Source organism: Poecilia formosa, unplaced genomic scaffold, assembly GCF_000485575.1.
Source record: "Poecilia formosa unplaced genomic scaffold, Poecilia_formosa-5.1.2 Scaffold307, whole genome shotgun sequence".
Classification (NCBI taxonomy): domain Eukaryota; kingdom Metazoa; phylum Chordata; class Actinopteri; order Cyprinodontiformes; family Poeciliidae; genus Poecilia; species Poecilia formosa.
The window spans coordinates 321,474-337,194 of NW_006800246.1; the positions used below are offsets into that span (position 1 = coordinate 321,474).

The 15,721-nt window shown below is 38.5% G+C and overlaps 3 protein-coding genes across 3 annotated transcripts in view; all 3 read right to left on the reverse strand.

Annotated features, from left to right (window-relative positions):
• The window catches only part of LOC103152306 (cytochrome c oxidase subunit 5B, mitochondrial-like), a 6,102-nt gene extending 3,029 nt beyond the window's left edge, over nt 1-3,073 (reverse strand). The window contains exons 1-2 of the mRNA XM_007572722.2: nt 2,778-3,073; nt 2,167-2,237 (exon numbers count right to left, since the gene is read on the reverse strand). Of these exons, the coding sequence (XP_007572784.1) occupies nt 2,167-2,237; nt 2,778-2,874 (168 nt within the window). The 5' untranslated portion in view covers nt 2,875-3,073. The remainder of the gene's footprint in view (nt 1-2,166; nt 2,238-2,777) is intronic.
• A 1,403-nt stretch (nt 3,074-4,476) lies between these two features.
• Nucleotides 4,477-6,477, reverse strand: LOC103152307 (cytochrome c oxidase subunit 5B, mitochondrial-like). The gene is made up of 4 exons (XM_007572724.2): nt 6,333-6,477; nt 5,325-5,395; nt 5,033-5,132; nt 4,477-4,951 (listed from the first exon to the last, which is right to left on the reverse strand). Exons 1-4 carry the CDS (start codon nt 6,427-6,429, stop codon nt 4,839-4,841), a joined length of 381 nt encoding a protein of 126 aa, XP_007572786.1. The 5' UTR covers nt 6,430-6,477; the 3' UTR covers nt 4,477-4,838.
• A 3,337-nt stretch (nt 6,478-9,814) lies between these two features.
• LOC103152320 (drebrin-like protein A) overlaps nt 9,815-15,721 on the reverse strand; it is an 18,515-nt gene continuing 12,608 nt past the window's right edge. The window contains exons 7-15 of the mRNA XM_007572742.2: nt 15,681-15,719; nt 15,545-15,599; nt 14,747-14,812; nt 13,285-13,393; nt 12,475-12,672; nt 12,025-12,093; nt 10,882-10,976; nt 10,616-10,691; nt 9,815-10,056 (exon numbers count right to left, since the gene is read on the reverse strand). Coding sequence (XP_007572804.1) covers nt 9,914-10,056; nt 10,616-10,691; nt 10,882-10,976; nt 12,025-12,093; nt 12,475-12,672; nt 13,285-13,393; nt 14,747-14,812; nt 15,545-15,599; nt 15,681-15,719 — 850 coding nt within the window. The 3' untranslated portion in view covers nt 9,815-9,913. The remainder of the gene's footprint in view (nt 10,057-10,615; nt 10,692-10,881; nt 10,977-12,024; nt 12,094-12,474; nt 12,673-13,284; nt 13,394-14,746; nt 14,813-15,544; nt 15,600-15,680; nt 15,720-15,721) is intronic.

A 15,721-nucleotide genomic window follows, 5' to 3' on the forward strand; every position in this document is an offset into this window, starting at 1 on the left:
ACTAATGAATGATCAATTTAAGAGGCTTTTTCTTTAGTACAAAACCTGAAAAATAAGGAGGTGGGATAAACATCTATCCCTTAAAAGGAAAGTCTTCTTCTAAGCTAGCGGTTCTCAACGTGGGCGGTACCGCCCCCCAGGGGGCGTTCAGAGTACAGCAGGGGGCGCTGGTGGACATTTTTACAAAAGGGGGGCACTGGGATGCCTTTGGGAGGCGTTTGGTCGAAGGTAAACTTTACACCTTATATGCACAACAATGCCAGTTTAGACTTTGAGCAACTTGCTAAAACTGTATTGTGTAACATTAAACCATGCTTGGCTGCAACAATATACATGGCAGCTCTTCTTCTATTCAGTGTTTGTAGCTTCTGTTAGCTTCTTGCCACAGCTCCGTTCTCCTGCTACTGGTAGCTAAAATCACGATACCCTCACTTTGTATCCCTCTGAAAAATGAACCCATTTAAATAAAGAAATCCCTCCATGGTGACACCACGATAGTGAGCGTTCATTTTATAGCGATAACATCGGAGCTGTAAGTGGTCCGGTATGAAAAGGGGGTGATAGAACAACACAGCACTTTTAAATTTCAATAATCAGACTGCAGAAATTATTTCCGTTGTTTTAAAAGGTTTATGTCAGTCTGCATTTTACCCATAGACACGTTTCCCGACCGCCCTGCACCATAGGGGGTTAAAAAAAAACAACGACGCGCACATTGCACAAAACTCTGAAACAGGAGAAGCGGGACATAAAACGGAGCGACGAGCTAGATGTGAATTATGGCATAAAAACAGAGAATCCGACGCTGAACAGTGAAAAATCAACACATGATGTGAAACATGACGATGTTTCACAGGAGGCGCAGGAGGTGATGAGTGAAGATGGTGAGCGTCAATAAATGATAAAATAAATGTAGCAACAGGAAAGAAACTAAAGTGGACATAGCAATAAACCAAGAGAGGACAATACTAATCAAAGGAAACTAAATGGAAATGAATGAATAACAAAATGCAAGAATAAACTAAGAAACTAAAGTAAATACAGAGGAATAAACTGGTATGGAAGACCTTTAGAGCAATAATTAATACAGAGACTATATGGCAAGAATAAACAGACACTATTTCCAGATAAAAGGTAAAATAATATTGTTGAAATGTCATGGGTTTGTTAAGACCATATCTAATATTGAGAATAAATATATCTTACAGACCATAACAGTAAAAAACTTATCACTTATGTATGTTTTTAATTAGATTTGATATATTTATTTCTTCAATATTATTTTTCATGTCAGTGTTAATGTCATGAGGCTGACGACTCCATGACACTTTCAGTTTGACTCATTAGGATTTGATTAAGAACCAGATTTGTTTTTTGTAATTTCTGTCCAGTAAAACTATTAATCTATAAATCAATAGACAGGTCTATATAAAGATATAATCCATGTTTCTGTCTCATATTTGTGTGGCATTAAAAGGATCTGGAACTTTTGTTTTTCCACTGAAAGCTCTGGTTTGTACAGTAAATGCCATGTGGGTGAAATTTTATAGATGATACTCTGATGTCCCATTCTCCTGAAGGCAGCACAGAGCTGCACCACCAGAAACTGACAAACACTGAAGAGAAGAAGAGCTATGATGAATGTAGTTACAGTTCTATCCATGTTTTAATGTTGCAGAGCTCAGTCGTTTTGCAAACAGATCAAAGTTTAAACTGGCATGTTGAACATCTTTTATCTGATCATTTTGTGGAATATTTAACAAATAGAAAATTGCAAAAAACAAGAATATTTTTTCCATTGATTGGCTGCTGTTAGGCCTACCGATTTTAACTTGAATGTTCATTACATTTTTCATAGACGCCTGTGAAAATAATTTATATTCCCATGAGATTTTTTGTTCTCTGGGAAATTATTTTTGATGATAAATATAGAAACAAGCATAAAAATCAAAACATCTACAATAGTGATAGTAATATTAATGATAAAATAATGGTCAGTGCAAAGTAGCCTACAAATTCTTTGATGGGGGCGGTGAGGGACCTGGATAAAGGCTAGGGGGGCGCTGGCCCAAAAAAGGTTGAGAAACACTGTTCTAAGCACTTATTTCACAGAATACAGTTTCATCTAAGTGTAAAGCATAACTACATGATGTAATGTGATGTTACCTTTCCCTCCTTCATGGCCTTCATGATGACCTTCTCCAGCCCAGTGGCCTGCTCCTCATCAGTGGGAATGCCTGGGAGCACCAACATGACAGAGGAAACTCAGGATGTACCATAGAACCGCTCACTCGTAATTTCACAGAACTATGAATAAATTACAAGAAACTATGAGTCAAATCCAAACTATTATGTTTATAACAGCGATAAAAACGCCCACGATAAGACCCGAGCAATCACTTTCCTGAGAGATGGGATTGGGTCATGAAGGTAGCAGCTCTGAATAGAAACAAATGTAAAGCAGATGACTGACAGAACCACCGACCCTCAGTTATCTAAACCCAATCTGACCTCTTTGCTGTCACTGTTAGGCTAGTGCTAAGCAGCAGGTTAGCCCCTAGCTTCGTTTAAGAACATCTGGATATTCAAAAGCAGCTGAACGCCGACAAGCAGAAAATGAACTTATTACAACCTAAGAGATTTAGCGGATTTTTACGACAAGAACCGAACGTTTCCTGGCAGAACTTGGAAGAGAAAGCGTTCCGCGGTCAGACGGACTAGCCTAGCTAACACTTCAGTCTGTTATCTGGATGGTTGTGTGTCCGTGTCGGCCTCACCTCCAGCCGCCATGCTGCGGCTCAGAGCCGGAGCCCGGACAGCCTGGCAGGTTGTCACGGCTCTCAGCCCGGAGCGGAGCAGTAACCTTGCAGCCATTTCTCCTTCAATGTACGGTTGTCAGCCAGTAAAGACTGATGGACTTCTCCTTCTTTTGTGTTTTATTGGCGGATGGCAACCAGCTTAAGGTGCATTTACCGCTACCTACCGGACTGGAGTGTAGTCATCAATGATATTCAGAGGGAGTTTAATAATACACATACGGTGTGTATGAGTGCGCAAATTTACACACACACTGATAAACACATATATGTACATGAATGCACATGCATACACACATACATATACACTTTTAAATACGATTAAATAACCATGTGATTAATGGACTTCTTCCTCCGAACAAGCTTTCCTTCTAATTCAGTTACATTCGCGCCCCCTGTCGGTCTGGTCCATCAAAGTACTTGCAGGGCTCTTCAAAACCTCACTCTCCACCTTCTATATTGTTTTCATTTTGTGTTATGTAAAAAAAGTTTAATTTTTAATAATGATTTTCTCATTATTCACTTCTGTTCTTTAAATTTCCCATAGACTCTGTTCTTTTCCCCTTCCCTTTGCTTTTCCCCTCATTCTCTCATTTACGTCGCCTATTTAACTTCATCAAAACATAATACACACTTTCTTTGTCTCCTCACCTATCACAATTATTATAATAAATAAATTATATTATACTATAAAGATTCACTTAAGTATGTATAACCTACTCAGTCTGTCATCATTAGATTTTCCCTTCCGTTTCTTTCTCTGTAGTTCTTTGTTAGATTTTCTTTTACAACCTTCCTTTCTCATCTTCATTCCATCTTTTTTGCATTTCTATTTCTTTTCTTTTAATTATTGATTTACCGTCTGGAATCTACACTATTTTCTTCCCCAAATCTCTTTCAACAAGTTTTTTTTTATGCTTCATTTTGAATAATCCAACAAAACTGAGTATCTATTCTGCCCCTGAATAAATTGTATTTCTTTAAGATCTTCTGTTATTCCCTGTAGCTTGCAAGTTTTCTATGGCTGCCTTGGAATTTCTGCACCGTTTCACCTACATCTACTGTAACTTACTCCACCCAGTGAAGGCTAATGATTATCTCTATTGTAAATACAGGTAATTGATTATTGTTTCAGCATACATAATTCAAAACCTGGAATAAATTATAGAATTTGAATTTCTACATACATGAGTATACTTTTTAAGATGATTATACAGGCTACCTTAAACATGTTCAAAACTCCTCCAAAGCAGTGGAATTAAAACTATTCTGCAAAAAACAGGTTACTGCCAGAAACTGACATCTGGTTCTCTTGCCATCTCTCTTTTCAAGAGAGCTTAGTGAGATGAAAGCTGCACTGAGAGAAGCTTGTGGAAAACCAGGACATCTCACATATTGAAGCCAAATCCAAAACTCAACTGCTCCCTCTTGTGGACAAATATGTTAGTTGATAATACGACTTTGAATCCATTTTATTATAATAGTTTGACAGTAAAATCTGATTGTAGAATGTTTGAGGAATTTTCTAATATGCACATTTTAACTCTTGGCTTCACAGTGCAGCTACCAATTCTTCCTGTCATGTTTTTGCATGTGTACCATTAACTGTAACATATTTATCAGATAAAACATGTAATAAATAGTGCCAAAGAGACATGCATGAGTAGGAGTTCTTAATGTTTATTGGTTGAATAACAGCAGTAAAGTGGACCCACTATGACAGCGTACAGTACATAAACCAGAGTAAACTGCCTGAGTCTTCCAAACACATTGTATCTGTGTGGAAATGTAACAAGTAAAGCAAAGACTGATGAGGTCAGCAGGTAGATCAAGTAGAACAACAGAACAAGATGAGTGAACCAGGAAGTACGCCAAGCTGGAAACATCCTGCAGGGCGTGGATAATCTCACTCTTCTTGTACTGAAGGAGGAATGAATATTGCGACAAAAAAAAGCTATAAAAGGTACAGATGAGTGCTAAAGGCGTAAACACACACATCTGTACAGGTTACAGGTCTGAAGGCTAGTGGGGCAGCTCATGAGGCACCAGTTTGTAGTGGGCACCACAGGAGGGGCAGCGCTGGGACTCGCCCTCATGAAGCCAGAACCAGACGATGGAGGTGTTGTCTTCCTCACCTGCACAGAGGATGAAGGCAAACATCGTTACGAGCGTATGTGCAATCGCTCCCCAAAGCGAACTGCTACAGGAGGACTTACAGATGCAGCCCACAACCCTCTTGTTAGTGATGGAGGGAACCAGGTGGGGGTCGTTCTTGGAGCCAGCGTAGCTCTTAGGCTTCATCATGTTGAAAGGATCCTGCAAAGAAAAGAGGAAGATGCTGATTATGTGAAAATGTAAAATAACTTGTTTTTGTTCATGTTTTATCAATCTAAACCCCTGCTGCAGAGTCATTCAGCTGACTCTACACAAGAAGAACCCCACAGAATATTTTTTAAATTTGTCGGGTTTTTTATGTCGCGTTTCTGCACTGCTGATTGTAACACTCACTGTTCCCTCCTTCATGGCCTTCATGATGGCCTTCTCCATTCCTGTGGCCTGCTCCTCATCAGTGGGAATGCCTGGTGGAGCAGCAAATTATTCACTCATGTAGCTCAGGTAGAATTCATTTTTAGTGACATACAGTGATGGTGACAACATTAATGAGATCATTCAACAGTTTTTTTTTTTTACCTCAGTTGTTCTGTAAATGTATTGCTACACTTTAATTACTATGATTCAAGTAAAATCAGGAATTCTGCCCTAAAGTCAGATCTTAAAAGTAACAAATTCTGTTTCTTTATTCCACCTAAATAACATTTATTTAAGCAGATAAAAAAATTAAAAAAAACACTGAGATCAAAACCTCTTTCAGAAGAGTGACCTGGGCAAGAAAGGCAGCAGCACACGTCACCATAGATAAAACAACAGAAGTAACAAAAGCAGACATTAGAAATATATAAACGCCAACAGTTAGACAATGAAGGGCAGTAATAATTTAAGATTTAAAACAACTGATACTGTTGACAGTGTATCTATTGTCAGTTTTGTAAAACTTTGCAAAATGCATTCAGTGAAACGAGTTCTGACAATTTTAGTCCACAATATATCACTAAAACCTCACCATTATCTGTTCTCTCAAATTACAACAATATTTTCTGGAAATATAGTTGCAACATGTTGAGCACCAGTCAGCTATTTGCTCTGTATTCAATGTGACGTCTCTCATGAAACCAATATACTATTTAAAAACCTATTTCATTATTTTCAAAACTAGCCGAAATAAACACAAGTTCCTACTTGTTCTGATAATTAAACGGCGTGGCTTTATAAAACGAGAAGCTAATTAGATGAAACGGTATTAACAGAAATGAACAATTTCCCTATGAAGCCCGGGGTCTATGAAGTTACAAACAGAAAGCGGTCCGCCGCCATGAATTTAATTTGTTCTAACAATGGCTAATCTCTCATTTCGGCGCCTTTTCTGGGTGTTCCTGTCGACCAAAGTCCCGTCCTCACCTCCAGCAGCTATGCAGCGCCTCAGAGCCGGAGCCCGGGCAACCCGGCAGCTCGTTGTGGCTCTGAACGCGGTGCGGAGAAGTAACCTTGACGCCATGTTTTCCTGTTGAGGGATGGTATTCTTCGTCGTTTTGTTTGGGTGGGCTAAACGACTCAAAAGCGTACTGCTGCCACCTTCTGTTTGTTTTTTATACCAATCAGTCTGTGTGAGCTAAGAGTGATTTTCAAGAGGAGGTCGCAGCCCCCTTAGCGGCCACCACAATGTGGCTTCACAATGTTGAAGATGAGAGAAGAAAAATGCAAAAATAAATACTTAGTTTTTTCTTTAGAAATAATTTAATTATGTTTTTATCATAAAACCTACTCTGTTTTTTAATCATTGTTATAAGATATAATAATTTATTGAAATGTTATTTGCCACACTCATCTGTCTGATTGGTTGCTAGTTAGTCAAATAGCATAGCTAGCAAGTGTGAAACAGACACGTTTCTGATAAGAAAAAAACAGAATAAACTGTCCAGCAGTGAAGAGAAGTGTGAAAAAAAAATTCTAAAAGTTGATGTTTGTTTACATATTTTGTAGCATCATCTGTGTTTTTACAAAGGGGGTCCAAGGACAAAAACAAATGCTGTTTTGGGGGGGTGGCACAAAAAAGCTTAGGAACTCCTGGGCTAAGATATATATAAGAACAATTTAAAGGAGTAATGTCTCCTTTAAACTGTTATGCAGTTTCTGCCAGTAGACATGTTGAAGTGTGTCTACATCAGAGTCATGGAGGACAACTTCTATAATTTTCTGCGGTCTTAGAGAATGCAGCAGTGGATAAAAGTACAACCGTTTCTCAAATTCTTGAAATGGGAAAGGAGTAGTTGTTTTCCAGAAGGGAACTCCACTGAAGCCAATGCCCCTACAAGCACTGCACTCCCAAGACACTAACACCAAATGTCTTTATTGTCAAATCAGTCTGACATAAAAGAAACCCCAACACAACCACTGATGTTCAACATGTACTAGGATTATATGGAATGAGAAACTGGGTTAATGAAAAAGCTAAATTATTTATTTAACTAATTTTTTATTTATTTCACTCATTTTCTTCATTTATTGATTTATTTTACTGATATTTTTTTTATTTATTTCACCCATTTATTTATTTATTTAATTTTGGCTGAAATGGCTCTCCATAGAAAAAGGTGTGATTACAATATTCAAAATATGCAAAACTCACTCAAAGAATGAATATACTTGATTGTTATATTTTATTTATCCACACTTTTCATTTTAAAGAGGTAGGATATTCAGTTGATGGAAGTGAGCTTGTTGTTTCGTCTTGTATGTAAATTGTTCCAATGCTAAGCTAAGCATAACTCCTAAGCTTCCACTTCAGTCCCGTAACTCAAATAATGTTAACAGATATTCAACATTAACACAACCCGCTATGGTTTTTGGTTTGTAAACATTTCGGTAGCAGTTTTGGACGCATAGCACCAGATACTATCTATCCGTGCTACGGTAGGAAAATCTGACGAGGTAGCACTGATAGAACACCGGTTATCTTCGTGCTGAGTAATGTAGTAGTTGCTGTTGATCAGTTTCATTCAACTGGACATGAGGTCAACTGATTCATTTCTTGCGTTATTCCAGGCATTGTTTGGGTTTTGGAAATATAATTATATTCCACCCTTCATATGAGCTGGGTAACGGCTGTTGGGATTCTATATTAACCACTAAAAACATGGACCATGGTTTCCTATTATTTTCCTCAAAATCTCTGACTGCAGCGTGTTTGCTATGATAACACTGGCAATATTGTCAGAGTTCAGTTCCTGCAGATAAGGGGCGTGTACTTGTAGACAAATTGCAACCGGTTATAAATATGGCGTTTGATTCTGATTGGTCAGAATCAAATGCCCTGGAATGATTGCTCTATGAAGGACATTAACCAACATGACCAGCGACAAAACTAGCATCATGCCACTTATTGCTTTGCTCTGTCCCTCATTTCCTCTGACAAAAAGAGCTGACCTTCAATCAGACGAAGTCTTTCAGAAAATCACTCTTGATACTGGCGAAGGTTTGCTGAAACAGTCCTGATTTGGGGACATTCCCCCCAAAAAATTCAGTTTAACCAGACACTTCGAAGAGGTTCTGATGCTGGGGCGATATAACATATCGTGTGCATTAACACACGCTAGTACCAAACATTTTGACTTGTCTACTTGCGATTTCAGCATAGCTGAACTTGGAGTTCAAAACTGATGCGTGGGGAAAAAAAGTGGATTTTGAATTGACAGAATTGAGGGTTTTCTCAACTGCAGGTTAATATTGTAACCAATGCAGGTTCTGATGAATTGACTAAATTGCCTCAAAACAACAAGCAACTCAGATCCCTATAACTGCCTCGGAGCAAAGCCAAAAAATAAATGTCATCTGTGAGCTACAACTAGATGACCAACAAGATGGACGCCTCACCTGCATCATACAGATAGATAATACAGGTAGATCCGCTTTGAGCTGTCATCTACACCTGCTGCACCGAAGACATGGAGCCGACATAATTCCACTTTCCTTCACCCGGTACCAAGGAATAATCCAGTTCATTTTGATAGCAAATTTTTATTTAGTTCTGATCTTAGAATTTTGACTAAAATGTCATTAAGTTTTAGTCATAATTTAGTCATCATAGTTGTGATGACTTTCTCTTTTTCATGCATACATTTTTCCACATATTTTGATTGACTGCAGTGTGTGAGTGTGGTGCTGGTTCAAGGCCCAACAATACCTTCTCTGGTTTACTTAGTTGAACACAAAAATTCCTTGAACTTATAGCCAGTAATGATGCAGTCAGACCTTTTTTTATCAATGCCTTTTTTATCAATGCCAACAGAGATCTTCTGGGTAGCAGACAATCTTTATGGATTTTTTTCTATTTCACTTTCATAATAATTGTCTATTAGAATGCTTGTTTTTCTGTTTTCCTTTTGAATAGTCAGCTCTCCATCTATTATTTCCATTATAAGAAGAAAGTTCTCATCTTCCATGGTGGTAAGTGGTCATCCATTTAGCCATAGCTCCAATAATTAACAAACTTGGGACACATGAGAACCTGGTAAAACCTTCAGTAATTTAATTTAAAGCGTTTTGCTTTCTACATCGTTTTTGACTGCACACATCTCCCGTTGTTTGTCGCATTTGAGCTATGTCAAACACCGCTGATTTTAGCCTGTAACAATAACTTAACAGAAAAGTGGTGGTATATTTTAGCACAGTAAAGAACATAATATTAGCTAATATGTTTGCCCTAAAATTCTTAGTTTTTCATGGGGTTCTGGGCAACTTGTCTGCAGATGTCATTTCAGATTAGTTGTATTTTTACCCAACATTTTTGTTCCGCAACCAAGAGTGTTGGTCACATTTGATTTGAACAAGAACTTTAACAAGAAACAGGCATTTTCCTTTAAGGGAACATTGCAGAGTGAGACTGAAGATTGGTAACATTTTATTCATTTATTTTCCAAGCGGGTGGTAAACAAAGACATGAAAAAGTTAATAATCCATTTTCATATCATGACTGCCACTGTTTAGTCATTAAGGAGCTCCACATAGTTTGCAGGGAACAGGCCGTAGTTCCCATCAGGTCCAAAGCCTCTCCACCAGCCTTCATCCAGCATCTCTATCTCTGTTATGATGTCATCTGGGTCAAAGGTGATCTCAGTGTCATCAGCTGTGGATGACAGGCAATCCAGGTAAGAAGGAAAAAATGGAAAGTCCAGATGCTGTTATCTTTTATTCTTTAACATTTTTAACTTGCATGCTTTTGTGACGGATCTGTCAGATAACATTTAAGCAATAATAATACACACAGATGAAAAAAGGAGTTTACATACACTACTTTAAAAGGACATCTCAGTTTGAGTTCACATGGAGTCACCAACTCAGTGCCAGAATAATGAGGGTTTTTTTTGTTTACATTCTTCAATGTCTGTAAGGTTCACATCAACTGAGTACTGCCTTTAAACTGTCAGATGGGAGGAAGGAGTAGAACCAAAGTGCAGACAGCAGAACGGGACGTCATACAAGACACAATTTAATGAATGGAGTCCAAAACATTTACAAAAGCTGGAAACCAAAACATGAAACGAGGGGCAACATGGAATAACAGAGCAAGGAGCAAACAGTGAGGGAGTTTAAACTGTAAACTGTAAAGAGACTCTGCAGCAGCGTCACAGTCGTCTGTATCAGTACAGCTCCAACATGAAGACAAGCATGATGTGTTTCCTTACCAGCCTGGTAGTCATACAAAGCCCTGGCCTTGTACCGCTGCTGTTCTCCATCACCTGGATTATTATAGTCCTGAGACTAAAATTCAAAAACATCAAAAACATTTCATTATATTTAAAGGCTCCATACACAGAGAAATCTATGCAAATGATATGGAAACCATGACAATAAGCTGAAAGCACATAAACCCCATTACTGTCATCCAGATGGGTCACAAACACTCATGGGTGTCCAGGTATCCATCCTCTGACACACAGAGCAGACTCACCTCTGTCTGATCCTGGTAAATATTCTCATACAGATTGTCAGCAGTGCCAACTGGATCTGGACTCTGGTACAGATCCTGCTGAACTGGACTTTCAGCTGTGGGAGAATGACAGGAATGAATAAACATGGCAACAGATGAATCACAAGGAAAACGTTTTCCAGATCCAGAGAAGAGTTCTCTGTCTGGTCGTACCGTCGCCTCAGAAAGGTTGTTAGAAGTCTGCTTTAGGTAGAACCTGGAGAACCAAAATGCTTCTGTTCTCATTGGTTTGGAGTCATGGTTTAAGCTGCCATGCAAAATAATTTTTATCATTTTTTTAACAACCACAAATGACACTGTATGTCTTGAGAGAAACTGATGTTTGCTTATGAATGAAATATTTAATTTGGAACTCTGATAATTATAAATATATCAATAACATGGTGTGAATCTGTATCTGTATCTTTGAAAAACAAACTTCCACATTTTTTCTACGTGACAGGCTAAACCTAAATATCAAATATCGCTGTTTAACTTTTAACGGTGATGCTGCAGTAAACTCATGAGTAAACATCAATTGTCCATAGCAATTACTTTAACCAGTTGGCTCCTTCAGTGTGGAGATTAAAAATGTTGGTTTCTTTTCCATGAGATGCCATAAAAACTTATCTTTTTTCATTCTTTAGCAGACTAACTGGGTTTAGAGTTTCCTGGCACTGGAAATTTACAATTTCTGGCTAATAGAGTTGGAATAAAAGCATGTAAATGTTTGGATATTCTAAAATGAAGCCTGAATGGTGAATGGAGTGAACTGATATTGTGGTTTTCCTGACATGCTCACCAATCACAAATACACAAACATGTTTATTTACTTACCAATAAGGCAGCTTATTGATAAGTAAATCCTTATTTTATTGTCATTGTTCAAGAAAGAAAGCACAACAAAATTAAAATTTTAAACATGTGACAACAGGAAGCTGGAATTAAACCTACAACCATCCAGGTCAAGACGACTGACTGGCTGACTGACTGACCTCCTACTGAGTGTTAGCAGTGTTGAGCTTTATAGCTCATGTTTAACAGAACTTGAAAGGAAAACACAAATGATGCATTTTGGGGTGTAAAAGGTCAACATGATGTTTGGTGATGTTACAGCCATCATACCTGCAGTCATTTCATCTGCATCATCATCAAACTCATCTGACCACTCTGCCTCCTCAGTGGAACCGTCCTCTGTAATCAGACAGGAGAAAAACAGAAACATTCAACTCAACACAGTACAGCCTCGGTTCGCTAACGGTGGCGCAGCTACCATAAGTAGCTGGGATGATTTAGTGGAAGCCATCTTAAAGGAAACGTAGGTCTAAAAATACTTGCAAAAATAAAACGACCAGATTAACTGTGATGTAGAGATAATCAGCAGCGACAGCCAAAAAGACAAATTATCCAAACACAAACTATTCAAAAAGAAAAGTTCAGTGCAGAAAACTGCTGCAATATTTCTGGCAGCACTTTGCTGACATCTGATCCAGGCTAATCATACCTGAATGGAAATGATCATGATTAAATTACTGACACTTGCATATATAGAGCTCAACAGGAAGTGTGTCTGACCTGCAGGCTGCTCATGTGAAGTCACCGTCTCTTGGAGGGTGGGCAAGAAAGCTGCAGCAGGAAATGAAGGCAGTTCAGGTGTGGCTGAGGAGAAGGGGTTGGTCACTGGGTAGTGGACGTCCGGCGGAGGACTCTGAGGCTTCACTGCTTCTTCAGGCTCAAACAATTTCTGAGACAAAAATGTACTTTGGAGCTTCCCTGAAGGCAAAAACAGGAACATCAACCATCAATTCTGCTGCAGGTGGCTTAGTGTCAGCAGAGGTACTGTAGAAACTAGTTACTTTTAGGAGTGATTTTACTACACTGTTTTTTCTACTTTTATTTGAGTAATTTCATTATGAAGTCGCTCTTAATTCAGTAAAATTTTTGGATTCTTTACCCACTGAATGAAGAACAAACATGTTTTAATCAAAAATTCACCAGACACAAACACAGACCTGCAGTTTTTGTTTAAGTTTCAAATGAAAGAAATTGATTTGGAACATTATTCTTTTGCTTGATTTTGTTGTTGTTGTTTTTTTTTTGTTATATGAATTGTCATTTTGGTCCTTAAAATATCACAATTTCTTTATATTTGGTCCATCTGATGATGTAACTTTTAAATATTAAATGGTTGATAACTTTATCAATTACTCTGGAATTGAAAATACTTTTTACCAGATACTTTTTTACTCTTCCTTGAGTAATTTCTTGGACGGCTACTTTTTACTTTTATTTGAGTAAAAATATGTTGAAGTAGTGCTACTCTTACTTCAGTACAATGTGTGGGTGCTCTGCCCCCTCTGAGTGTCAGTTTGTTGTGTTTCTGACCTGGTCTGGATGTAAAAGGAGACGGTGTGTTGGCCTCAAAACTCTGCTCCCTCTGCTTGAAGATGTCTCTGGGATTGAACGCTCTCTGAGAAATCAGAGACTTTGCCTCCTGTGAATGAAAGAAAAGACACATGACCTGTTAGAGTCTGAAAATCTAAAGGAGAGATCATCTGCTATGGTACATTTAGATGTAAAGAGAAACAGCCAATCAAAAAGCTTTTGGTCTAATGCCTGAAAAAAAGTGTAGGATATTAAAATGATTTTCTAGTCTGATGCTTAAACCACAATTTTTACCTCCAATTTCAGAATGTTCTGAACTTGTCACTGTGGTGTAGTTTTCTAATCCTGGTGGATAAAGTGGTATTTTGAATTGTTAAAGGGGCAGTACTATGTATTTTTCCTGCACATGTTATAAAAATGTTGTACATATCAAATATGACATAAAGGACATTTTGCTTCCTGACATTTTGCTTTCAATGACTTGAAATTGGGCTTCTGCCTCTTTAAAAACTCCTGCTCCTTCTGAAACTCTGCCTTCAGGAAGTAATCACAACATGGCTCCTCTATTAAAGATTGTATACTGAGCTTAATATGTGCACAGTTTGCTAACTACTGGTGGCTAGTCTGAAGGAGCTCAGTGAGGGAGGGCTGCTCTGTGAGGCAGAAGCTTAGAAACTGAATCCCTGAGGAGGAGCTTCGCCTTGAAGGAGAAGCGAGGTCCAACCAGGAGTTTTGCACAGCTGAATGGTTGCCATGGAGATTAAACATGCACCGAACTATCAAGGTAACACACCAGGTATGTTTTTGATTAGGGAATAACTTTATAACATGATGTGGAGGTCAGAAAGTTTGATTTTACATAATACTGCCTGTAGACATTTGGAAAAACAGTAGAATCCAACTTGGACACAAATAGTTACTAAATTACCTAAAATATTTACTCATCTGCCTTCACACACATGTGAAGACAGACTCTTGATCCACAGGGTTTAATGTGATACTATGTTGCATAGCATCCACATGGTTTTATGGGAGCTCTTGACCATTCTTCCAGAAGTGCATATGTGAGGTCAGACATTGATGTTAGACGGGAAGGCCTAACCTCAATGTTAGCTGCAGTATTAACAGTTACTATCAATGGAACTGTAGAGCTAAGCCCAACTCCTGAAAGACAACTTCACCACACAGTGCAGTCTGGTAAGTACGGTTTAGATGGCAACTGCCAAACCCAGACAGTCGCATAATTCATTACTACAGAGTACATGTCTCAACTGCTCTAGTGTCCAGTGAGCCTGATGGAATATTTAGTAGTGAGGAAATTCCAAGACTTATTCCACACATTTGAGAAACAGTCTGCTGGATTCTGTACTCCTCTGTTCATGGAAAGGATCTGAATAACTGGATTGAGTGTTTAGTGAATACAAGTGTTTTTAATGAGCTACAGCCAGTCAGTCATACTTACATTAGCTTTCTGCACAGATGCTGCAGCATTGATTCCTGTTACCTTCTTCGAATTTTCCTGCTCATTCTACAACATGGACAAGAAAATTAAATCCATTATCTGCAGAAGAACATAAGAATTGAAAAAATTTAAACATCATATGTAAAATATCTTGGAACTCTCACTCTGAACCAAGAACTCTAACAACAGGAAACATTGACTGGGGGAAGACTAATGAGGAAGAGATAATCCACACACAGTGGAAGTGTAAGACAACCATTACTTACTGTACTTGTCTTGTTTTCACATCCTCAGTTTTCACTTTGATACTTTTTGCCTTTCTAAAAGTTTATAAATCACTTTTATAAAGCCTGTTGCTGTTGTATCAACCGTCCAGACCACCCAGGCCTTCTGGTTCAAGTCTACTTTCCATCCCCAGAGAACTCAAATGGTAGCAAAGCTGAGATGTAGAGTGTAGATGGGATGTTTTGGTGTCCAGTACGTGCCTCAGATGTGCTGGATGAGCAGATACCTGAACAGCTGATAAATGGTATTTACCATAGGTGCTTTCCCAGTCAGGCAGCCTGGATCACTTCAACTATCCTGGTTGTTGTTTCTGTTACTTTTCAATGAATAATTTACACTCAAATGTGTCTCTCCTTACATCCAACAGTTCATTTTACTTATTATTTGCTTGATTTCTTTCAGCACATGTGCAGAATTTAGGACAAGGACAAGGGCAGATGGAAAGCCCCCAGAGAGAACCAACCTGGAATAGTCCAGAAGACCTTCAGTCACATCCTTGATGTTTTCACTCACCAGTCGCTGTTGCTCCCTTTCTCGTTCCTCTTCATCTCTTCTTTTCTGAAGGCTCCTGCCATGTAAAAAACATACAAACATTCCCTCTGAGTCTTTAGCTGCTTGGTTTGCATGTTACTGTGCAATTCTAACTCACCTCTCTAGTTCAATCTGATGAGCTCTGTCCTTCGTTCTTCT

Bases quoted from the DNA above. Each gene is read 5' to 3' on its own strand.
- LOC103152307 (XM_007572724.2), bottom strand. From the start codon at position 6,429: ATGGCGTCAAGGTTACTTCTCCGCACCGCGTTCAGAGCCACAACGAGC. The intron at 5,396-6,332 runs GTGAGGACGGGA...CTGCTCCACCAG, and splicing joins GCGCTGCATAGCTGCTGGAG to GCATTCCCACTGATGAGGAG. The intron at 5,133-5,324 runs GTGAGTGTTACA...TTTTCTTTGCAG, and splicing joins AGGCCATGAAGGAGGGAACA to GATCCTTTCAACATGATGAA.